Raw genomic sequence first — 22,051 nt, 5'->3', positions numbered from 1 at the left:
TTCAGGAGCATGAGCCCAAATCCATCTTGTAGCTCTCTGCTCCCCCCTGCAAGGAAACCAGCCCCCTCCCCAGGAGTCAACTCCCCTCTGCTTTCCCTTTCCCATAACCAGCCATCTTTCACCCTCCTGTTTCTGTAAAACACTCAGCACACACGGCAGCTGGGGGGGGAGGGACCGAGGGGCTGGTGGAAGCCACTCAGATTTCACATTTATTTAATAGCCGTGGCTGTGCTTGTTTGATTTATCTTCACACATACATTTGACAGATATGGTCTCATAAAAACTCCACAGAATAAAAACACCAAAAAGGCCTGCAGCCATACTGCGTTAGCATGCAGTCTGGCTCCAGCTCTGGAGCAAAGCAGAGCTCAAACTTGCTACAGCTGGCAACACTGCAGAAACAGAAAACTTTGGAGTCTGCAGCACCCAAAACGCAGCATGCTCAGCTGTAGCTGGACATAGGTTCCTCAGATGCTGGTAGTGTCTGCTCAGAAAACAGACAAGGATCCAAACTTCCTCTTACCTTGGAATAGCTCACTGCACTTTATGTAAATTGCTCCATTCAAATAAACTTGCATTTGGGGGGCTAATCTCATCCTGCTCACAAATCTTGTGGAATACTGCTGCGTTCAGAATATCTCACGAAAGTTAATCCTTCTAACTACACTTTTTGCAAGCTACAGCATGGAATAAGCTTGCTTTGCCCTTAACCTGCAAGGGATTGTATTTGTACTGCTCCAAAAATTCCCCTAAAAATCTAAGGTCTCATTTAGAAAGTTCCCTCCAGAGTGGCATGGTTCTGATAAATACATTTTCACCAGAGTGGAGCTGACTTTGTATGATCTGTGCACAGAGACTCTATTATATAGCACAGACTCTACAAAAGTACAACCTACTGTAAAATATGCATATTTCAGAGCATTTTTTGTTAAAGGGAAACACACCTGAAACTCTAATTCCAAGCATCAAGAGAAACAAAGTGAAATAACTGTAAATGAAGTCACTGGAGTGTTAATGTTGCTCAAAGGTAGGATTCCAGGTGCATTCAGGTGGTGTTTTATTATGCATATAAATAACAGGCCCTCCCCACCATGTCTCCAAGCTGGCAGCACCGTCTGGAAGAAGGGGCTCAGGGCTGAGTGAAAGACCCTGTGTTCCAACCTGTTACTGCAATGGCTGCTTTACTTCTTTGTACTCCACTCCCATGTATAAAATAACACTCTCGGCATAGCAGGGATATAGCACAACCTCTGGTCTGTTAACAAAAGCATATGTAGAGACCCGGGCATCAGCCCCATAATTATCTCAGCTGGTGAAAACCACTGAAGAAAATTAGTGGTAAAAGCTGTGACTGTTTCTCTGTGGGCAGATAAGATACCTGCGGTTCCCCCTCTCATTAGGGACAGTTTTTTCTTAGCTGTGGAAACATCATATTTTCTGTTTCAAGCAAATAACCAACAATCTCACAAGCATCCCTGCCTTCAGGACAGGTTCTTCTGACTTGCAAGGTCTGGGCTTACTAGACAGGGATTGCAAGGCTTTAGCTTTTTCTCCTCCTCTTGCTCCATTACTTAAGTTTTTCAACAGCCAGCAATGTTTATACGTCAGCTCTCAGACAGAAAGCCAGCTCCCCACCAGATACGTTCCTCCATTAGGGCAGAGATCTCCTGCAGAAAATTTATCAAATACACCAATTACAGCACATACTGTTGCACAAGTTGGCATTATTACACACAAGTGCCTACACTCGTACGGCAGCACCTGGGGTTGGATGCTCCAGGCTTCCTTTCGTGACAAACCAACAGCAAAGGTCGATAGTCAGAAACATTAAGGCTAGAAAAAATATCACTGAAATCATCTAGTCCAACCATCAACCCATCACCACCATGCCCACTAAACTACGTCCAACACAGCTCCTTTCAGGAAGAAGCCAGCCATTGCCAGAGGCAATTCCTTCCTCACCCAGTGCTAGAGCAAAGCATAAGAATCTCCCTCAGAAAGCTGTGAGTGACATGGAAGGGCACAGGACAGGCAGTGAAATGACCACACGAGTTCAGGTTGTCAAGAAGGGGGACCATATCTCACACATACAGAGACAGGAAGGGAGTCTGCTGTCCCACTGAAGGCACGGGTACCTACTGGGCATTTCTATTCCTTCCTTTTCTTTTTGGATACATATAGAGCCATAAGCAAAGCACTGACAAGCAGTCAATGGATCCAGCTGCCAATTGGCTGTGCAGGACTTGGGAGCTGCAGGGTGAAAGTGATGCATGGAAATTACACTAATTTTAAACTGCAGGCAAGAGAAGAGACTTGCGAGCAGTTACTTAAGAGAAGCTGCTGACTGTTTGAATACCATTAAGAAGATTAATGTCAGCCCGCAGAACCACTGAAAAATTAGGGCTGAAAGGGACCTTGAAAGGTCAGACCAGGCCATCCCTCTCACCCAAGGCAGGATCACCTAGGGCTTGGACATCTCTGACAGATGTTGCCGAACTTGATCTTAGAGCTCTCTGCTCCCCAGGCAGTCTATTCTTTATTACCCCTGTCATTAGAAAATTTTTCCTAACATCTAAATTGAGCCTTTCCTGCTGTGATTTAAGCCTTGTTTTTTTTTTTTTTTTTTTTCCCTCTGCCATAGAGAAGGAGTGAAGGTTGTGTGCTTTAATGGGCTTGTAGAGTTCAGTTTTCCTCTCCTTTGGGTTGGGGATTTTGGTGCTTTCAAGCACTCCCAACAGGTAACGGTTCCTCAGCTTCCAGCTGTTCTCCCTGCTCTCCTCTGGGGTGGATCCAATTTCACCACATCTCCTCTCATTTTCCATCACCTCAACACTGTGACATAGCCGACTTGTACTCTGCATTTGATCCCTTTCCTGAAGAACTCCTCGCTAACGCACTACTTGGTCCTTGAGAAGCCCCACTGCTGCTGCAGACTTTCCACTCAACTCAGCGAACGGCTATTTGCTCCTTCCAGACCATTTCCCCAGTTTGCCCAAATAATTTTTACTTCTAATCCAGCCCAGCGCCACATCCAGTTTTGCTTTAAAGAGATAACCCCCCCTTAACCCTTCCGACAGAATAAAACTTTAGCTGGAGCCAGCTGATCACGGCCCCGCAGCAGCCAGCCCAGCTCCGAGGCGGGCGGCACGGCCCGAGGCTGCCCCCTGGCGAGCCCGGCAGCTGCTGTACCGGAGGGTCCCCACGTCCAAAGGTACAAGTCACCAGTACACAACGCTAACAACTAATTAACTGTGAGCAGGGAAAGATCTAACCTGTACACTGAGAGGATCCGGTAAGAGACTAGAAAACAACAAGATAAAGCCCTACCTCGTTGTCACAGGGAAACCTTCCCTCCAAACCATCAGGTTTTGGGGCTCACAAAAAACAGCTTCTATGATGTCACCTCCATCTTCCCTAGCAGTGCTGCTCTCTCAGTGCCCTTAAGGTTTGATGCCAGACTTGTTCCACCTGAGTGTCTTCAACGCTGTGTGCTCTGTGCTGTAGTGCCCAATAAGGCTTGGTCAGTACTCCCTCCAAAAGGCTGCCTTGTTCAGGGAAAGGAGGAAGTCCAGAGGAGATGGACAGTTTCCTTTTGCTGTGTTTGAAAAAAATGGACATTTTACGTAAGCATGCTCCCACAAGATGCCAAGTTCCCTTACTGACAAGGACAATGGTTGAAAGCCAAAGTTCAAGGAAGGGTAGAGGTCACTCCCGTGCAGGGAAGAGGGGCTTTGCTAACCTTTCTGGAGGCAACACAACCATGAAAGTAGAGGAGTGATAGGAACTCAAGGCCTCTCTGACAGCAGTGAAGGTCAGCCTATCACTCAGCATCCACCTCCCTCCTCTTCTGCCCATTTGCTATGTCATGAGAGCATTTCACAACATTCACAGTCACAAATAAGTCAGTAAAAAAAGCACACATGGTACTGCAGCAGACATGCAAGAGATAGAACCTAGCACTGTCCTTGCTCTCCTGATAAATCATCTGCATCAATGCTATGGATGCTTTTTTCTCCTACGCTCAGGCTCTGAGAGATTCTTTGGGCTTGCAGATTCAGGCTGATTTCAGCTCATCTCTTTCTCTTGCACTGCCTTTACTACCTCACTCAGCTGGCATCCAAAAGTACTTCATGCCCCCAGCCCCACTCTGTGCCCATCCTGCCAGCAAGCACAGCTGTGGCTTGGCTACCATTCCCTGCAGCCCACAAGGAGCCCACCTGCCTGATAGGGATGTGCCTCCCAGCAGCAGCAATTAGCAGATGCAGTAGAGGACCCAGATAGGCAGACTGCACCCCTCCTAATTGACTGAAAGAAGAACACTTGAACTTGCTCCAAAAGGAAGCACAGGCTTCAGTCTCTCTTCATTCATTTACTTGAAAAGCTTGTCCTAACCCGCATGTAGGCAGCAGCTTGTAGACAAGCAATTTAGAGGAAGCAGATTCAGGCCAGCACAAGTCAGTTGGAGATATTGACCCTTCTGGCACTTTGGAGGCACACCTCGAGCTCAGCTTAAACATGTCTTTCTTCCCCACTCTAGGGGAACTGGCCCTTCTTTTCCCCTTCTCAGCCATTATTTTCTTTGGTATGACTCATTCCAGCTACAAGTCTGTTGCATCTCTTCAGCACTGTCTTTTCCAAGCTCTGCAAACCACACCAGATAGAATCCCATGTTAAACAAATCGGAACACCTACATCCCCTCTACAGTGGCATTTCTTGGGGAGAAACATTATCAAATATCTCATTTCTGGTTTTAACCACACAAAGATTTCACCAGAACTTTTCCACTGTTACACAGGTTGCAGTAACTCCATTTAGCTTAGGTCAATACAGAAAAAAAATAATCAAGATTCTGCACAAAACAGCTATCCTGCTGCAGGTGATGATAGCATCAAGATAGGCTAGGTACTTCAATGACATGGAAAACTTTGCTGGCAGGGTACTGCTAGCACAAAGAAAAATCAAATCAGGAGCAACACCTGAGCAAGCAGATTTGAGCAGGCTGCTTGACAGCCATCACTACAATGGTACACATCACAGGAATGAGTTCAGGTGCTTTGTAGTGAGTTATCAGGAAGGAAGAAGTATTTACAGTGTTGTGATCACATAGCTGGGAGTTCTGCTTCCAAGACTCTCATAAACAGGGGTTTTAGCTTAAAAGTTTCCCTATATCCGTGACATAAGACAAAGTCTGCTTAGCAATGAATGCAAACAGTGCCACAGAGCAAAGACAATTGCAGGTGCAAAGGAGGAATGCTAGAGGCACAATAGTGCTTCAATGTTTATTTTCCCCCAAAGACACATAAAAGGATTAAAACAGTTTTAAAAACCACAACGCTTTATAATGCTGTACAATACATAAATACTAACTGTACTTCCCGCTTACACTAAGCAGCAGGAAAGTCTTCCACTCAGGCCTTTATGTCAGTAGTGCATAAAGCTGTTTAATTTAATTCAGGTACAGAACAGGTGACAAGAAAAATATAAAGCAGAGTCACTCTAGTTTAGTCCAAGACTGGGAAATCCTCCTGAGTGGGATGTTCTGCTGCTGGTTAGAAGCCACATTCAACAGATAATGTTCGCAATGAGTACAGATGTCTGCAGTCAGCCAATTTGCCATGGTCTGTGTATGACAGCACAGAGGCTGTGCTAGGCTATGGGGCTCCAAAATAACGGGCACACTGGAGCAGGAAAGGAAAGGGAAAGAAAAAAAAAGGCAGGAAAGTAAGTCAACCTAGGTACCTGTTAGAGGGTACAGAACTTTTTCCACCCTTCCCTGAGACCTGATCCAACCTTGCTAAATGATTTAGCTAACTGGATGAGTTCAGTGAAGCAGTCAGCTCCACTTGGGAATGCTATTAGGCACCAGAACAACTTCCTTTAGTGACACCTTTCTATTGACTAATAGTATTTCAGCAGAAGGGCTAACATATGCTGTAAGTCATAACCTTGGATGAATCACAGATATGCTGTAGAATATTTTCTTTGACCTCTGGAACTATGGCAGTAACAGTTGCTCAGAATTCTTCTGCAGCATCTGCACTGTGAGCCAGACCAAGCCACCATCAGTGCTACATCAGTAGTGAACACCGGCCCAATTTTTGGATACTGAATTACAAGCATTTGAACCAGAAGCTGCTGTAACTGTTTTGGATATATTAGAGAACAGTTTCAGAGAAAATAGATTCCTGTTCACCCAGTACAACATACACAAGTATAGATTTGGAAAGAAGAGAACAGATATGCTTCCAGTTCTAGACATTTCACTTGTACTCAACAAGGCTTTTTCCACTCGGACCTGTCAAAAACTCACTTGGCAATAATTCTCCTTTCAGGGACAAATAAAAATAGAGGTACCAGCATGCTGGTAGGACTGAGAAAACCACCTGTTGCATTATCTTCAATTAGTTATACCTTAGACTATTTGCATATCTCAGTTCTAGGTACAGACTCTTGGATTGTATGAAAACACCCTGAGCTGTTTGTGGATATAGAACAGCATGAGTTTGGGAAATTCTCATACAAATGAGTCTTTCACTAAGAATGTTCTGCATCTGAGTGCAATACTTCCTAGAACTGCAGATGAGTTAGACCAGTCATTCAAGCATAACATTCAGTTGACCAGAACGAGACTGCCTACTGCAATTGTATGCACAGGTAAACAAACCTGCTGACAAGCATCTGGTAACAACTGTCAAAGTAAAAGCATAACAGCCATTCTAGCTTACCTACAACACTCCCATTGCTCTATTTCATGCAGCAACTTGGAGCTCCTCTGCTCTTGAGTAGCCAGGTCATCATCTCTGGAAAGCCTCAAAAGTTTTAAGAAGTGAAGTGGGAGATGTACACACATTCTGAAGGGCACGGACATCTAGAATCACAACATGAGTCACCTGAGTTCTCAGGGAAACCCTCCTTCCTAGCAGGAAAGTTTGCATGGCATCTAGTTGATTTATTAGTGCACTTAGAAGATAAGCATTAATGCAGTGAACTCCCTGACCCTTGCATAAATAGAGTACAGAGTAATCCCAGTGACTTTACACAGGATCAAAGAAAGAAGCCAGAGCTGTTTCAGCTGACATGCCTTTCTTTCCTGGTTGTTTTTGCATCTTCTATTATTGGCTCTTTACCTATCAACAAGCTAAAAGACAGATTTGAAGTACCAGTGGGATGAAGGAAAGCTTCCTATGACTAAGTGAAGTGCAGAGAAAACAAAAGCATTTGTTGTAAAGACTAGACTTGCCTTGATGCAGCAGTCACAGCAGACAACACTAAGAGAAAGAAATACCCAGCATTATATTGAGAGAAGTTCAGAAGATACAGGTGCTGTAGTTAAGGATGACTTACCCAGAGCCTTAGTATGCAATTCTAAGCAAAGTGACTTGAAAGCAAAGTGAACAAGTATAGAGTTTTCTGTTCAGTTTACCAGCCCTCCTATGGTATTTATAGTACTTTAGGTCATCTGAAGCACATCATCATTTGTAGCTTGAAGGCTTTAAATGCCAGTGCCCATTAATTTTCACTAACAGCAGTTACTAAACTACCTGCTGTTCAGCTGTTGCTCGTAACCAATACAGCACTCTGCTGCTGCTTCAGATAGACTTAAATGAGCCAGGATGAACCTGAAATTTCTCTTTCCCTTTTCTATGAAGAGAAAAAACTCTGACAAATCAGTGGAAAATACTTGGTCCAATTCCTTTCCCAGTCGCAAGGTCTGGAGCCCACTTCTCTAGTGAAAATAGAACCTTTTCTGCTGAAAGGGCTCTCCCAGAACCTGCAAGCCCTTGACTGAAGTAAAATCCAACAAGAGCAAAAAGAAAACAGTAGTGGCTGAAAAGAATTGAGTGCTATGCTTGCACAGTAAATTTGGACATCACTACCACACTACAAAGAGTCAATATTGAGATACCACTTCAGAGGTAAGTTTTCTCATGTTCTCTGCAGCTGTGGACACTTCAGCCTAGCTTTTATAGTAAGGCAGAGCTGAAAGGCTAAGGAACCCATTCCAATCCAAGGACTGCAACTCTCTGAATTCTGAGTATTTTCACTGCTATTCTGTTGCTCTTTTCTCCATCATTCAGTCCTTTTGTGCCCACTCACCTGCTGCAGAGGTAACAGCTGTAAGGCCACTTAAGAAACATCTGCTTATGGCAGCTGAAACAGATCTGTGGAATGGAAAGTTACTTGTGAATGCCAACAGGAAATATCTTTCTACCAACAGTATCCACTGCCTGCCAAAGAGCTAGCATATAAGCTAACCTTCTAAAGGCTTTAGATCCACATACAATAACAGATCCATTGAAGGATAGCAGAGACACAGGAATTAAAAGCTGAAATGGCAAAAGAGGTCTTATTTGTAAAGCCTGTGTTTTCATGATGCAGAGGTTAGGGGCAGCTGCCAGACAACAGGAGTTTAAAAAAAGGCTCTTGAACAAACAATAGCTGTATTGTGCAAGAGTGTAACAGTAGCTAGTTAAGAGAGGGAAGAAGAGAGACATTCTTTGAGGTAGACAGCAACAATCCCAAAGAGATTAAGTCAGGGCAACTTTGAATCCAATCCTGAAGCAATAAATGAGTCATAAGGAAGCTGATGAATCTCTTGAACTTTATAAAAAGAACATTCATACACAGCTGGCAGTCAGAAGTGATATTATCTTGAGAAGCAGAGCTTGAGAAAGCTAAAAAAACTTCAACAGTGAGAGCACAAAGGAAGTAAGAAAGCCATTTTAGAATAAGCAGAGAGAAGGTAAATTAAAGAATCATTGGTAAATAAGGTGAAAAGAAAACACAGATTTATGAGCACAGGAGTGGAATTATTATAGCTCCTCAGCTCCATATGTACTGATACATAAATGAGTATAAGAAGCTGACCCCTAAGCCTAGCAGCATGAATTTCCTCACATCTGTGTTGCAAAGGGCTTGTACTGAAGACATCTGCTTCAGAGGAGCTGATGGGAGCAGGCCCTCTAGAACAGGCTATGAGTAAGTAAGCAGAGTAGACAAGCAACAGTCCTGTGCTGTAGCATTCCCTGCCTCCCTCATCCCTCCAGCCTTTACATTCACCACTCAGCAGTGTGGCTTAAGTCAGCACAGCTCAGTATTAGAGTTTGAATCAAGAACCTCTGCTCCTCTGTGTACCAAATTTCAATCTATATCTTTGTGAATTCAGAGCTGGCCAACAGGGATGGCAATCAGCTGTACTAACAGAAATAGCAAAAAAAAAAAAAAAAAAAAAAGAGTGAAGGCTAGGCTGCTACTTAGGCAACTTACACAGCCTAAGCTTGACTAGAAGCCATCACAGCACAAGTATTAAAAGACCTTATACAGCCTAGGGCCAAACAGATCAGCTGCATGAACAGGAAGGACTGAGACAGAGTACCTCAGCAGTTCAACACTAAGAGATATGAAACCAGGCAGCTTCTATCAAGGAAAGGAGAGCACTCTACAAGGAGAGGGAAACATACCTTTGCTCTTGGAAAGACACCATCACTACCTCCTTGGGAAAAGTCTTCCCTTTGCAGCATTATCATTGCATATCTGGTTCCAATCAGTTCAGCAATGGTTGGTGATTGCTTTCTAGTAGGAAAGTAACAGTCCTGTCCAAAGACAGAAGTTTAAAATCAGAAAGAGCTGAAGAGACACACACTGGAAAAGCTATTCTCAAAACTCAGCCCCAAGAGGCTCAGCAGTATCTGTCTTCAGAACTCACTTCTGCTGGTGATGGGCTGTATATGTCACTAGTTAAGAACACTACAGGGAGTATTGCTTTATTTTTTTAGATTTTAGCCAGCAATTCAAATAGTTTCCTGAAGCTGCACTAGGGAATTATGTCCTGTGGTCCCCCATAGCAGTTAATCCCATCTCCAGAGGCAGCCTCCAAGGGTCCTCTACTACCCTCAGGTACAGACAGCACAGATGGTACCCATGCCCCTCCTCACCTGTGGTTAAGGTTCTCTTTCCACACCACAATGCTCTTGCCTTATATCTTGCCCAAAAGACCCACTGGCCCCACACAAATAGCAGCTATTGTCTTGTTGAAAAGGAAAGAAAACAGTTCTTATCTAGGTGAGGAGCCCAGCCCACCTGCATGCCCCACTATGCTGCTGAACAAAAAGGTCAGTGTCATGATAAGATTAGAAGTTTATCCAGGGTGGGAAAGGAGTAATGCAGATCTCCACAAGGACACTACAAATTTTATACTGCCTCCAAGTAAAAAATAAAAATAAAAAATATCCCAACTTAAGTCGAGCATACAGTATGGCCTAAATAAAACCAACATAACATGCTTACTACGTGTGCACAAGGTTCAAGGTGCACACTGAACCTTATAATCAATGAACCAAATAATCAACAGATGTATTAGAACAGCTTGGCAGCTGATATTGACTTACAAGTTCCTTGCTTTGAAGGCCAGTGTCTAAAGACTTGGACCTTCCTCTGTAAGGATGCAGCTGCTGGCCAGCATTCAGGAAACTGTTAGGCTGCAGGTCTCCTAGCATGGGTGTGCTCGTGGGAGGAAGTGTATGATCTGCAGCAAGGCCTGGGTAGAAAGAGAGTGTCTCAGACCACAGAAAAAAAAGATCATTGACAGCTTCTAAATGTTCTCCCAAAAGCTCAACAGTCAAGAGCATGACAGTGAAGATACCTAGGCCTGCATCTCTCTTTCTCAAACCCCATTAACTCAGATCACAAAAAGCAGAAATTACAGTAATTATGCTTGTCAGTAGAAAGTGATGAGCCTTCATTAACACCATTTAGTTTAATAAAATCAAACGTTCTGCTTGAACATTCAAAAGGCTTATTAAGCTTTTCCTGTGAATTCAGTTATGCCTTTTGGGATATGCTATCATTGTTTTGAAGCCGCAGGAGATGTGCAAGCATCAGTCAACTGCAGAGGAATGGTTTTTTAGGACATCTCCTCAGACTCATTATGTACTGGAGAAGCTTCTTTTGTCAAGTACCTTTAAGTGACCAGAGAAGTGCAGTATAGTAAGCCCTAACTTAAGTTTACAGCAACCCAGTAGGCCACTGACACTGACTGCACTTCATCACCATCTGGTTTACATGTGCAGCAAAAACAGCACTGACCTGTGCCATTGTAGGATGCTACTGATGACCTGGCTGAGGCAAGCTGGGTGCTGGAAGACAGCTTTGGAGTCATTTCCTGTAGACCAGAGGACAAGGTATTCTTAGGCTTGCTCAGATTAACTACTACTAAACAAAATCCAGGACTCAGAATCAGTGAGAAACAGCATGCAGTTTATCCAGAAGTAGAAGGAAGAAAAAGCAATGCAGAATATTTAGAAACTTTGTGTTCCAAGAGGCAATTGCAAGTAAATTTTTCCCAACAAGAAAGCTCCAGTCAAGCCGGTTAAGTTTCAGATTCATCTGTTATTTCCTTCAGGAGAGTTCAATGCTGATTTTAGTCCAAAACTATCAGTGGGTCAGAAACCAACTTCACTAGAGTCCTCCTTTACAGCTTTCAGAGTACTTTGTCATTTTTCTTAGTTCTGGCTCACTCATAGCAACATTGGAAAAGAGTTAAGAGCCCAAGTAACCTAGTTCACACCCAATGCTATATGTAGAGAACATGGTTTCTAGCTTCTGTAGAAAAATAGAACAAAGTTTCAGACTACATAAAGGTCTTTCTAGTTCATGATAATACACCAATAGTTCTCAAGCACTGAACATTCCAAAAAGTTGCACATTCTTGTGCAAATATAGCTAAGGTTTTCTGCTTTTATTAATTCATATCCGTTTTCCTCAGTTAAGCAAATGCATTTCAGACAAATGTTTACAGAAAACAGATTCCTGTTTGTTTGCCAGAGCATCTGTGCTAGATATAATGTGTTAGGGCTTCAGTTCTGTTCCATAGAATTTCTGACTATGCTCAGATTGAATCCCAGAACCACACAGTCAAGCTTTTCATGATCGGTCTATGGAGTTAAAGAACCCAAAACCTGCATAGCCCAGTTTACTGAAAAATGGTTCTCCTTTAGTTGCTCCACAGGCAGAAGAGAGGGAATTCACCAGTAAAGCTGCCTCCTGGAAATGAATCACATAAATGCAAGTGCATCTAGCATCAGATGCCTCACTGCGAGGTAAACGTAGGAGAAATTTTGGCCCATAATGGTCAAACTCCTATGCATATCAAGATTTTGAGAATACCTAGTTTTAAAGACAACAGCAGACCTTAGAGTTATAGGCTGCAGTCATGCCACACACACAAAAAAAGTTTAAATATCACAAGTTTCTGTAGAGTCAAGGACTTCAACAAACATAATATCATGTTTGTTTACTTTGGAGGGACAAGACTGCTGACACTAAGATTTGAACTTGAAATTCTAAGATACATCTCTACAGATACAATGCCTAGAACAGACCAAATTATACTTATCCATGCCTTTAACTTAAAGCCTTACCTGAACTCCTGATCTTGCATGCTGTGCTATTGTGTTGACAATTTGAAATGTTGCATGGGCATCTTGGGATGTTAAACTATCATTCAGAGATTTCAAGGCAATGTTTGGAATCACAGACATTTCTGGAGAGGTGAGGGAATTGAAAGAAAAAAATACACACAGTAACATATTATGTTGTGGCAAGAAAATGAATCACCTTATACCCACATATCAAAACTTGGTATTTGCCCTATTATTTAGTATTCTAGTTTTAGGAGGTTATTGAAATCTTGTTCTCTAAGTTAGGTGACAAATTCAACTCTCTACTTAAAAGAACAGACAAACAAAAAACCATGAAACATCTTCAAGACTTAATAAGCCACAAAGAGGCTTTTCTAGAAGTATTCGTATGCCATATCACCTTCACAAAGCTAGCATATAACATAAGGGAGGAAGAAACACAATCTGTTCTTTTTAGTCAATACTAAAAAGAATTATGCTTGATAAGGTCACTTAGTTGCAGATACCTTCGGGTCCCCTGATGTTTTCCCGGGCTGATGATGGTTGAAGCTTCTGTGGCTGCTTAATTTCTGCCATGAGCTGTTTGTGTAAAGTAGGCTCCCGTGGCACACACTCTTTCAGCTTCCACTCCAGCACCTGCAGGCAGAGCATAGCACTGCAAAGAGCCGGTAGCTAAAGCACGAAGGCAATAGTGACAGAAATGGACTTGCAGCAACGGCACTGTTTTACAAGTGCCTTTCACTCAAGAGGGCACTGAGCCCTCTACACCTGTGCTTTTCATACCTCATTTCCTTGGTTTGGAAAGAGGCACACGAGAGAAGGTTTAGATAATGCATTCGTTCAAGAACGCTTACTTTTGGATTTGAAACGAGGCTTCATCAAATATTATAGGAGTACTTTTTCAGGACCACGAAGCATTCAGGTGGAAGAAGCAGCAGTGGAAATAGAGACTGATTATCTTCCTCTGAAGATTTGCCACCTCCTGTTTTCCTAACCCCATGTGTTGTCAGAGGACTCTGCCCAACATTTAATTACAATTAATATAGCCCTCTCCTAAATCCAGACCATTAGTTAAGACATTAAATCCGTATTTCCAGAAACAACCCTGTCAACTCTGAAGTTATCTTGCTTTGCTGTTATTAGATAAAGGACCAAGACACCTACAGGTTTCAGATGAGGCTTGGGTGCAGCTACAGCATTGCTGAGAGTTCTGCATTTTTGCTCGATGATCACCTGAAAAAGCAGAAATAGTGCTTAAGCAATAATGTTCTTTCTCTACTGCTTCTACACCTTCCTATTCACAACATATAACTCAAAAATTGAGAATGAGGAAAGTGAGAAAGAAATTGAAAAAAAAAATGAGTAAGGAAATGCAGAATGGTGAAGTCAGCTTAGATGTTTTTGGTAGAGACAGCTTTGCCTATGGCAGGAGGAAATCAGAAGCCCCACCCATTGGAGCACACATAGGAAGCAGACAGCACTTTAGGATGTTTTGAGCTGCCAGGACTAAGAAGCCACTGAAAACTTGCACTCAGGTTTTAATGTCAGGACTTGATCGCAACACTTTCATCAGTGATAACTTGGCTCCAAGGAAGAGAGTTACTGAATGTATTAACAAGATCATAACAAGAACTGTAGCAGCAGGCAGCTGTATGGGTAAGCTAGAGTCCCACAGACTGTTTTACAGCCCTCCATAAATAAGGAACTATCGTAAGATAGAACTGCAGAGTAGGTATTCTTGCGAGGTGGACTGTTTCTGTCATCAAGGCCTGTGCTGGCTGTAGAGAGGACAGAAAGAAAAAAGTCAAGTTGAACATGACATGTACGTCTTTATCTGCCTTGTCCACTTATTCTTACTTGGAGGCTATGCCATTTGCTTTTTCCCTGTGTATACTATTACAGAATACATGAGAGTGCAGGTAGAGCTCCACTAGCTGTGCTTTGATTAATTGGCAGATTAGACCACTGTTTGCTACAGGAGCTTTAAAGTAACTCTGCACATGAGGAAATACTTCCTTGTTCAAGAGCCTTCACAAACAAAGGCCTAAACAGTAAGTACTCCATGCTTTCTCCCAGCATTCTTGACAAATGCTCTCCAAATTGAAGCTTGTGCTTCTTGTCAGTCACAGGAACCAAAAAAATAAAAAGAAATCAAGAGCCAGTTCATCCTGCCACCTTCAGTTGTGTTTCTGTACTACATACTGCTTCGCTATGTTGCAACAGTATCAATGAAATGAGTAGTTGTGGATGTATTTTCTCATTATTATTTATGTGTTTCTGAAGAAATTAGTCTCCAGATAAGTATTAGAGTCTTATCTGAAGGCTGGCGCCACTATCAAGAAAGTGAGAGCTAGGGTTTTATGAGGGTTTGGGTGGAGATTTGAATCCCCTCCACTTTGAGAGTGCCAGAAAGGAGGAAAAAAATATCTTGATGTCTAGCATGGTAAGCAGACTTTTCACTTTTTAAAATATTGGTCTTTATTATAAGTGGAGTTGTGTCTCATCTTCTGCCAAGATGTCTGTTTGCAAAACACACCAATGCCACAAAGCCTGATGCTAGTGTTTTAGATCTGCTCATCATTCCTAGCTCAAGCTGCAGCAAGTAAACAGCATCACAAACCTTCAGAGGCACTCAGTCATTTTTATATCTGTGCATCTTCATCAACATCAACATCGCTGGAAGCCTTTACCACTTGAGTCAGCACCACAGCTGCCCCTGGAAGGGGTTCAGCTTTTCTTTTTTCTCTCCATCCTGCTTAAGCTCCTGCAGTAGCCCATGTACACTTCTACAAGCCTCTGCCTTAGGCTGAGCACTAACTCCATAGTGATTTTATACTTTCACACATCTCACAGCAGCTGAGAAGGTAAGAAATCTAGTAAGAGATGCTAAGCATAGCACAACTCAAGCAGCCTGTAAAGACAAGTGTCTGAGAACAAAAGCATGAGCAGGCAAGAGTTTGTTTAATGGAGCTGTTTTGTGCAAGGCAGCTTAATTGCACCAGAGAAGGAACTGACTGACCCCTGGAGGGGAAACAAGTTTGCCATCCAGCTTCATAAAAGTTTGGCTGCCCCAAATTAGAAAGGTACTGAAAATGAAGTGTTTGGTTGGATAAACAGAGCAATCAAATGTTGAGGAGCTGTAGCTGAGAGGGAGCTCTAAACACTTTTGGACTGGATTTACCTTTGAGAAAGACCTGAAGAGTGCCTTTCAGTTGAAAGAAGTATTGTTTCGGAACCAGGCGGTTTCAAAATTGTCCTGTGATCACTCACCTTCCGAAGCTTGTACCTCTTGTGCCGAATATCATCTAGAAGTAACTCATAAGGGGAGTAGGTACGTTCTTTCAGAGGAGCAGGATGCTGTGGTCGCTCAGTGGCCTTCCTCAGCTTTACACCATTCTGCAGTTCACAGATGATACGGGGCCACAGGGATGCCTAGGAGAATCCAGTGAGAAACAAGTCAATGACTGGCTAGAACTCATGGAAGACCAGTCCCTCCCTCCCTCCCTGTTAATAGGGCAAATTGAGCAACTGAAGTCTGGCAGAAACATAGAAGTGTATTCCTAACAGTTCCCCTTTAACCCACTAAGAGATTAGGGCATAGATCCAGGTTTACCCCGAATTTTGTCATCGATTTTATGAATGTGCTTCATCAAAGCACAGCTTCTGTTACCAGGTAGTTAAACCCCATTTTCTTGAAGTACTTCCTGCAAGTATTCCATGTACCAGAAAAGTTTTTGTTTTGTTTCCCCCTCCTCCTTCTTGCCTTCATATTACCACATTCTAGGAAACACTGAGAATAAAATCCCAAGTCCTACCATTAAAATACTCTGAACTTTTGGAAGCAAAGTCGGAGGGCCCACAAACCAGAAGAAGACAAAGGGAAAGAGATCTCTGACAGCAACTTATGTTAGTGGTTTCAGCCTGGAGACATAAGCTGATAACTGATATTTTCTCATCCTGTTCCTGAATTAATACCTGTTTCCACAGGATTCTCAGGCATGTAGCACAGCACAACAAAAGTTAAAGACAGGAAAAAAAGAACCATAATCCATTCAATAGCCTGTTTAGACAACATTGTAATGGAAGTGCAAAGTCAACAGCTTATTTAGTTCCCAAAGGCAATTTAAGTATGAAAGTGATTGTATTATAAACAGTAAGAGGGAAGCAACATGCTTTAGAAAACTGCCTCAGAACAGAACTTCTGATTTAAATACATATCCATCTTTCATTTACAGAATGAAGCATCTTCTCTCAAATTATGCCTTCAGACATCTTGGTATAATAGCAGAAAATTTTTATATGAGCTCTGACTGATAGGCTGCCCGCAAGAAGAAAGACATTTAATAGGATTGTTTTAGCTGAGTTTTGGGACAGTGGTATCTCAACTCCAGAAAACAAGAGCAGTCTTACAGTAGCCATATACTGACCATATCTCCTTGACCATCGTATTTATTGTGTAGGAGAACACACACAAAAATCTCTTAAAGTTCTACAGACAAAAGTCCTAGGCAAATAGATTGGTATCTGTCTCCTGTTCAACACTAAACACTTGCTATTCTGTTCAACATCTTAAAGTGGTAACATAGATGTTCCCAAGAGATCTTGGTGCTTAGATTTCAAGAAGATTGTCTTGTGACACATACAAATTGCTCTGCTGAGATGAAACAACCCTGCATGATATCAGGTTGCAGCCTGCGTTTCAGAAAGTCATTTCATAGCAGTAAAGATGGAAAAGTGTGGTCCACAGATAGCATTAACTGCTTGGCACCACTTAAGGCATCAGCTCTGATCTGCAGAATCCCAGTGAAGTTGGCACCCTGGTTATTTTAAACTCAAGAGTTTATCAGAAAAATGCAGTGAACTGGTGCTTAGGGACTTGGAAACTAGAGGCAGAGAATTTGCAACAGACATCCTGCTTTTGGAATTCACGTCTCCTGAAGGAGCAGAAGCCAAATACATTGGCCTTCAGGCCACATGTCAAAGCCCATGTATTTATTCATGTATTCCCTGCAGAAAAGCACTGCAGCAGTTGATGAGTTTGTGGTTTAAGATAGCCTGCCAGCTTATTTTAATAGATCACAAATTTGAGAATATGCCCAAACACACATTTCACAAACATTTTCATACGAATAGTTTGAGCACGCTTCAAAGCAAGTGCTATTTAGACAAAGAGAGCAAGTCCACAAGTCTCTTGGGGCTTGCTGTTTGTCTCCACAGACTACAGAGCATTTGTTTATGCTGGGCAGATCTCCAGCCAGAAGAGCTATTTGTTTCTGATTTGAGCCCTGACTGTGTAGGGCCTTGGAAAAGTACAGAATGAATTGCTTTCTCTGCCTCAAACACATATTCCAAGATCTACAGAAGGACAGAATGGAAGGACAAGCAACACAGTGAACAGAAGGTAGGAGCCACATCCCCAGCCTCACCCTCCTTTATGCCTTTGTTGAGCTGCTGGAGCTCCACAACCATAAGGATGAACGGGGTTACTTTCAGTCCCCTCCAGCCCTGAACTAGCACAGACCCCACATGATAGAAGTGATCTATAGTCCACCTTGCTCTGACCACCAACAGAAAGCCTTCTGGGAGTTGTCAATCCAGCTGCAGAAAGGAACAGACTGCTTTTGACAGGTATCAATTGCTGCCAAGAGGTGGAGTGTGGGGCTCATTTTCAGGAAGAATCAGCATGAATAACTACTTATGGATACTTATTCCGAAGAGTGACTCCAATTTCACTTTTAGAAGTGGTTTAAGTTGAACCACAGAGAGGCTCTTTGTGCAAAAAATCATCCACATGAGGTAAACACATGAAATAGCTTAACTTCAAGTTCACTCTCCAGCTTGTTTTGCAGACAAGTCTTTAACTACTGAAGTTCTTGAACAACCTAACAAGTGTTATTGATGTTCAAGCCCTATTTTTGTTTGTTTGTTTAAACAAAGAAGTCACTGGGAAGCCTCAGAGAGCAAGGCTAGACAAACAAGCCCAACCTTCTCTAATGAGGGAATTAAATTCCTTACCCACTGTTTTTCCTTCTTCTGCATGTGAGTTTCCATCAAATCTTCCTCATCCATTTTTTTCAGACACTAAGAAGTGAGCACATGAGGTCATCACATTCTGCTGTCTAGTGCTTTCCCATTTATCCAGTATAAATGATTAATGTTGACTTGAAAAGTTTAGAAGGCCCAAACATTCAAAATCTACAATAAATTACTTCTGTGGTGCAGAGACAAATGTTTCATATCATGAAAACCATCAGCTAGGTACTCCTTCTCCAGTGCAATGGGAAGGTTATAACTCTATGGAGGTAGAAAGCATAGTAGATAAGAGATGATCTTAAATATACCTCTTTGGCAGACTGGATGATGGACACAAGCTTCTGAAGTTCCATAAATTCAGTAAAAAGACTCCTACAGATCATTTTGTAATGGCTGGTAGCCTCAGAAGGCATGGACAGGTGATCTTCACAGGCCTGAAAGAAGAGGAACTACTTAAAAAGAGATCTCCTTGAAATAAAAATACACGAAGGTTGAAGAAAGCAAAATTCTTTTCTCCTCAATCTGTGGTTAAAAATCACTTTCCTCATTGACCTTTTTTATGATTTTGTTTGTTTTACTGTATTTATTGTTTTATTATATTAGATGCAGAGAAGCAAAGAAGCAAGATGCCAAATCTTATATTTGCAATAACTTCAGTATTTGTGTGACTTATAGACCCTGATTGCCACAAGCTGCACTTTGAAACAAGTACCTGGAGAGGAAAGCTTCCAAACCATAATAAAACACAGCAGGAGGAGTCACTTGTCCTGTTATTCTCCCCCTTTTTTCTCCACCCTGATTAACCAGGGCACAGGTGGTTTCTTGTTTTCTAAAATAATGGCTGAGAGGAGGCTATTAGCTTGAGCTGTGACATTCAAATCCTCTTGCAAACCAAATACTATAGCCAGATGACTTGTTTCAGTATCTGTAGTCTTCTAGGCTTTGAGCACTACCATTGGAGACTATGTAGTGAAGGACCCTGAAGATACAGCTATGAGAGCCATGCTCAGACTTCTTTCTTAGTTCCTTTTCATAGATATTTGAGTGCATCTTAGGTGTTTTTTGCTTTCCACCTCTGACAGAAAAGCCACATCTTTCCCCTCTGCCATCCAATAAACTACCTAGCTTTTCCCCAGAAACAATCTGTCATCTCAGTTAACAGCATGATTAGCCCTCAGCTCCTCTAAAGCAGCAGTGTTTACTGAGCAAGAAGAAGAAAACCTTGATAACATCCTGCAGAGTGACTGTTGGCTTCATTCCCTCATCATCCAGTTTCAACATGAGGCAGAGCAGTCTATCCAGCGGATCACTCAGTTCTCGCTCCACTTGGCTGTCAATTCCCCAGTCCAGGGCTTCATAGATCACCACTCCCAAGTACTCCAGCAGCTGCAGACAGAAGCCAAAAAAGCAGTGCAGATCTAGAGCCCTCACTTCTCTTTCGCTGCTGCCCCACAGGGCTGAGCACATCTCTAAGGATGAGAAGAGCTCAAAAAGTAACTGAGTGCTCCTAAAGTAGCCTGGGACACTCCCCATTAAGCTATGTTAGGTTCTTAAACGACCTCATCTAACACCTCTAAATGATGTTACCAGCACAAAAAGCCTATATGCTATTCCACAGCAGCAGCATTGGTGCATGCTGTTTGCAGGAGATAGTTACACCCACAATACTCAGTAAATGTAAATACCTTGACAGTTTTAGGTAGCTAGATGCCTGCATCTCCCATGCTGGCTTTCTACACAGCAGGATTACACCTGCACATATACCAAAGCAACGTCACAGGCTTACCTTGTCCTCTGGCTGCTGTATGCTGCCAGCATCTGAAAGGGAAACAAGAGGAGGTAGGGCAAGATGATAACTGCACAGGCATTGATCAACAACTTTTAGATAAACAGGCTCACTTTTCAAAAATCCTGATGAGCAATGCAAGATACTCTTTATTTACTGTGAGCATTAGCTCCAGTTTAAGCACTGCTGATTACTTTTTTTTTTTTGTTGTTAGCATGTATCTAACCAGAAGGAAGGCAATAAGATCTTTGTCTTCATTCTTTACTACCCACTGTTGTACTGCAGAGTGGGCCTAGCAATGAACTCCACAACAGTGCAAGTACATCAGACAAAGCTTGTTGCTGTTTGCTAGTTACAAATAACAATAAAAAAAAAGTAGAACTAACAGTCACAGATCTGCTTTGAGAGTTAATACAACAGTGGAATAACAGATTAGAAGACAAACAGAGCAGGTCAAAATAAAACCTCATATTATTTGTTTCAAATAACAGAAGCTGTAATTAACATTAACTCCAGCGATTCCATAGAATTAAATGACATGCTAAAGCATTATTAGAAAAAAATTGCAGGCTGTATATCTGCATTATCTCTTATATAGAGCTTCAGAATAAAGCATAGGCATAAGAACAGCCTATATTATCAGAATAACCTAAATGTATAGAGAAGAAGAGGAGAAATAAAAAGTTTTTCTCTGCTTTGTCTCCAAATTTCAACCAATTACAGAAAAAATACCAGGTATCCATAGCTACTTATGTTCTTACCAGACTTATGATACACCCGGAAGGAAATAGTGCCATCAGCATGAATAAAGATGCTCCCAGGACCTTTTATGAACACAGAATGGAGTGATGGGTATAGCCCCTGGGCTAATTCTTTCATTCTGCAACAACACTGAAAGCAGATAGCCCAAGCTTGCTCTTCGCTTATAGGATGCTCGAAGCACCTCAGAATCTCAGCTAGAGAGATATTCACTGTCTTCTGCTCACAGCACGGAGACTCCATATTCACCTTTAGGGCTCCTCTCCTAGACTAGGAAGCTTAACAGCCTTGTTCCTAGGACAAGAGGAATGCTCAGGCACCAGCCTTTTATCAGTTCTGACCCAAGGTTTGCTCCCTCACACACTCTATTCCACGCAGGTGTGAACACTAATGCCAATTTTGCTCTGGCTTTCTAAAGGGACACTGCCTTTATTTGCATGGCAGAAACTCTTTGAAGGAAAATCAGGAAGCATATAACAAATTGGATTCTAAAATAATGCGACAGGTCAAAAATCATGCTCAGTTTCATATAGGTGTCTCTAGCAAATATGTTAATGGATATGCAGGTGAGAGAACATTCATCTTTGGCTGAGGTGTAAGAAAACAGTGATAGTGATAGGACAAGAGAGAATGGTTTTAAACTAAGACAGGGGAGACTTAGGTTGGATGTTAGGAGGCAGTTTTTCACTCAGGGTGGTGACACGCTGGAACAGGTTTCTCAGAGAGGTTGTGGATGCCCCATCCCTGGAGGCATTCAAGGCCAGGCTGCACGTGGCTCTGGGCAGCCTGATCTAGTGGTTGGTGACCCTGCTCACAGCAGGGAGCTCGAAACTACGTGATCTTTGAGATCCTTTCTATGATCCTAAGAAACGCCTTGAGATGCGGCCTCACCAGCGCTGCATACAGAGGGGTGATGAGCTCCCTGCTCCCTGCTGGCTCACGTTCAGCTGCTTGTCAGCTACCGCTCCCTGATCCTTTTCTGCAGAGCAGCCACCCAAGCCTTCATCTTGGCACTGCGAGGGCCGGGACCAAATGTCCATGCCGCGCCCCTCC

General features: G+C 42.6%; 1 protein-coding gene across 1 annotated transcript; it reads right to left on the bottom strand.

Moving 5' to 3' along the window:
* Positions 1-5,492: 5,492 nt before the first annotated feature.
* On the bottom strand, positions 5,493-22,038 carry LOC136051421 (protein spire homolog 1-like). Its single transcript, XM_065740864.1, has 17 exons — positions 21,890-22,038; positions 21,001-21,263; positions 20,240-20,271; positions 19,675-19,839; positions 18,762-18,887; positions 18,436-18,501; positions 15,691-15,852; positions 13,585-13,653; positions 12,927-13,056; positions 12,421-12,482; positions 11,087-11,162; positions 10,390-10,538; positions 9,463-9,594; positions 8,099-8,163; positions 7,242-7,269; positions 6,727-6,869; positions 5,493-5,679 (listed from the first exon to the last, which is right to left on the bottom strand). The coding sequence occupies exons 1-17, from the start codon at positions 22,036-22,038 to the stop codon at positions 5,493-5,495; spliced, it is 2,004 nt and encodes a 667-aa protein (XP_065596936.1).
* Positions 22,039-22,051: the final 13 nt, after the last annotated feature.

Source organism: Cyrtonyx montezumae, unplaced genomic scaffold, assembly GCF_038088225.1.
Source record: "Cyrtonyx montezumae isolate F1298 unplaced genomic scaffold, pur_monq_1.0 scaffold_3, whole genome shotgun sequence".
Classification (NCBI taxonomy): Eukaryota; Metazoa; Chordata; class Aves; order Galliformes; family Odontophoridae; genus Cyrtonyx; species Cyrtonyx montezumae.
This window is presented reverse-complemented; position numbering and strand designations above follow the sequence as displayed.

Excerpts from the sequence above, each read along its gene's own strand:
- LOC136051421 (XM_065740864.1), bottom strand. The coding sequence starts at position 22,038 with ATGGACATTTGGTCCCGGCCCTCGCAGTGCCAAGATGAAGGCTTGGGT. Across the intron at positions 13,057-13,584 it reads CCAAGCCTCATCTGAAACCT|GTGCTGGAGTGGAAGCTGAA; the intron begins GTAGGTGTCTTG and ends CTCTGCCTGCAG. Across the intron at positions 11,163-12,420 it reads ATGCAAGATCAGGAGTTCAG|GAAATGACTCCAAAGCTGTC; the intron begins GTAAGGCTTTAA and ends TCTGGTCTACAG.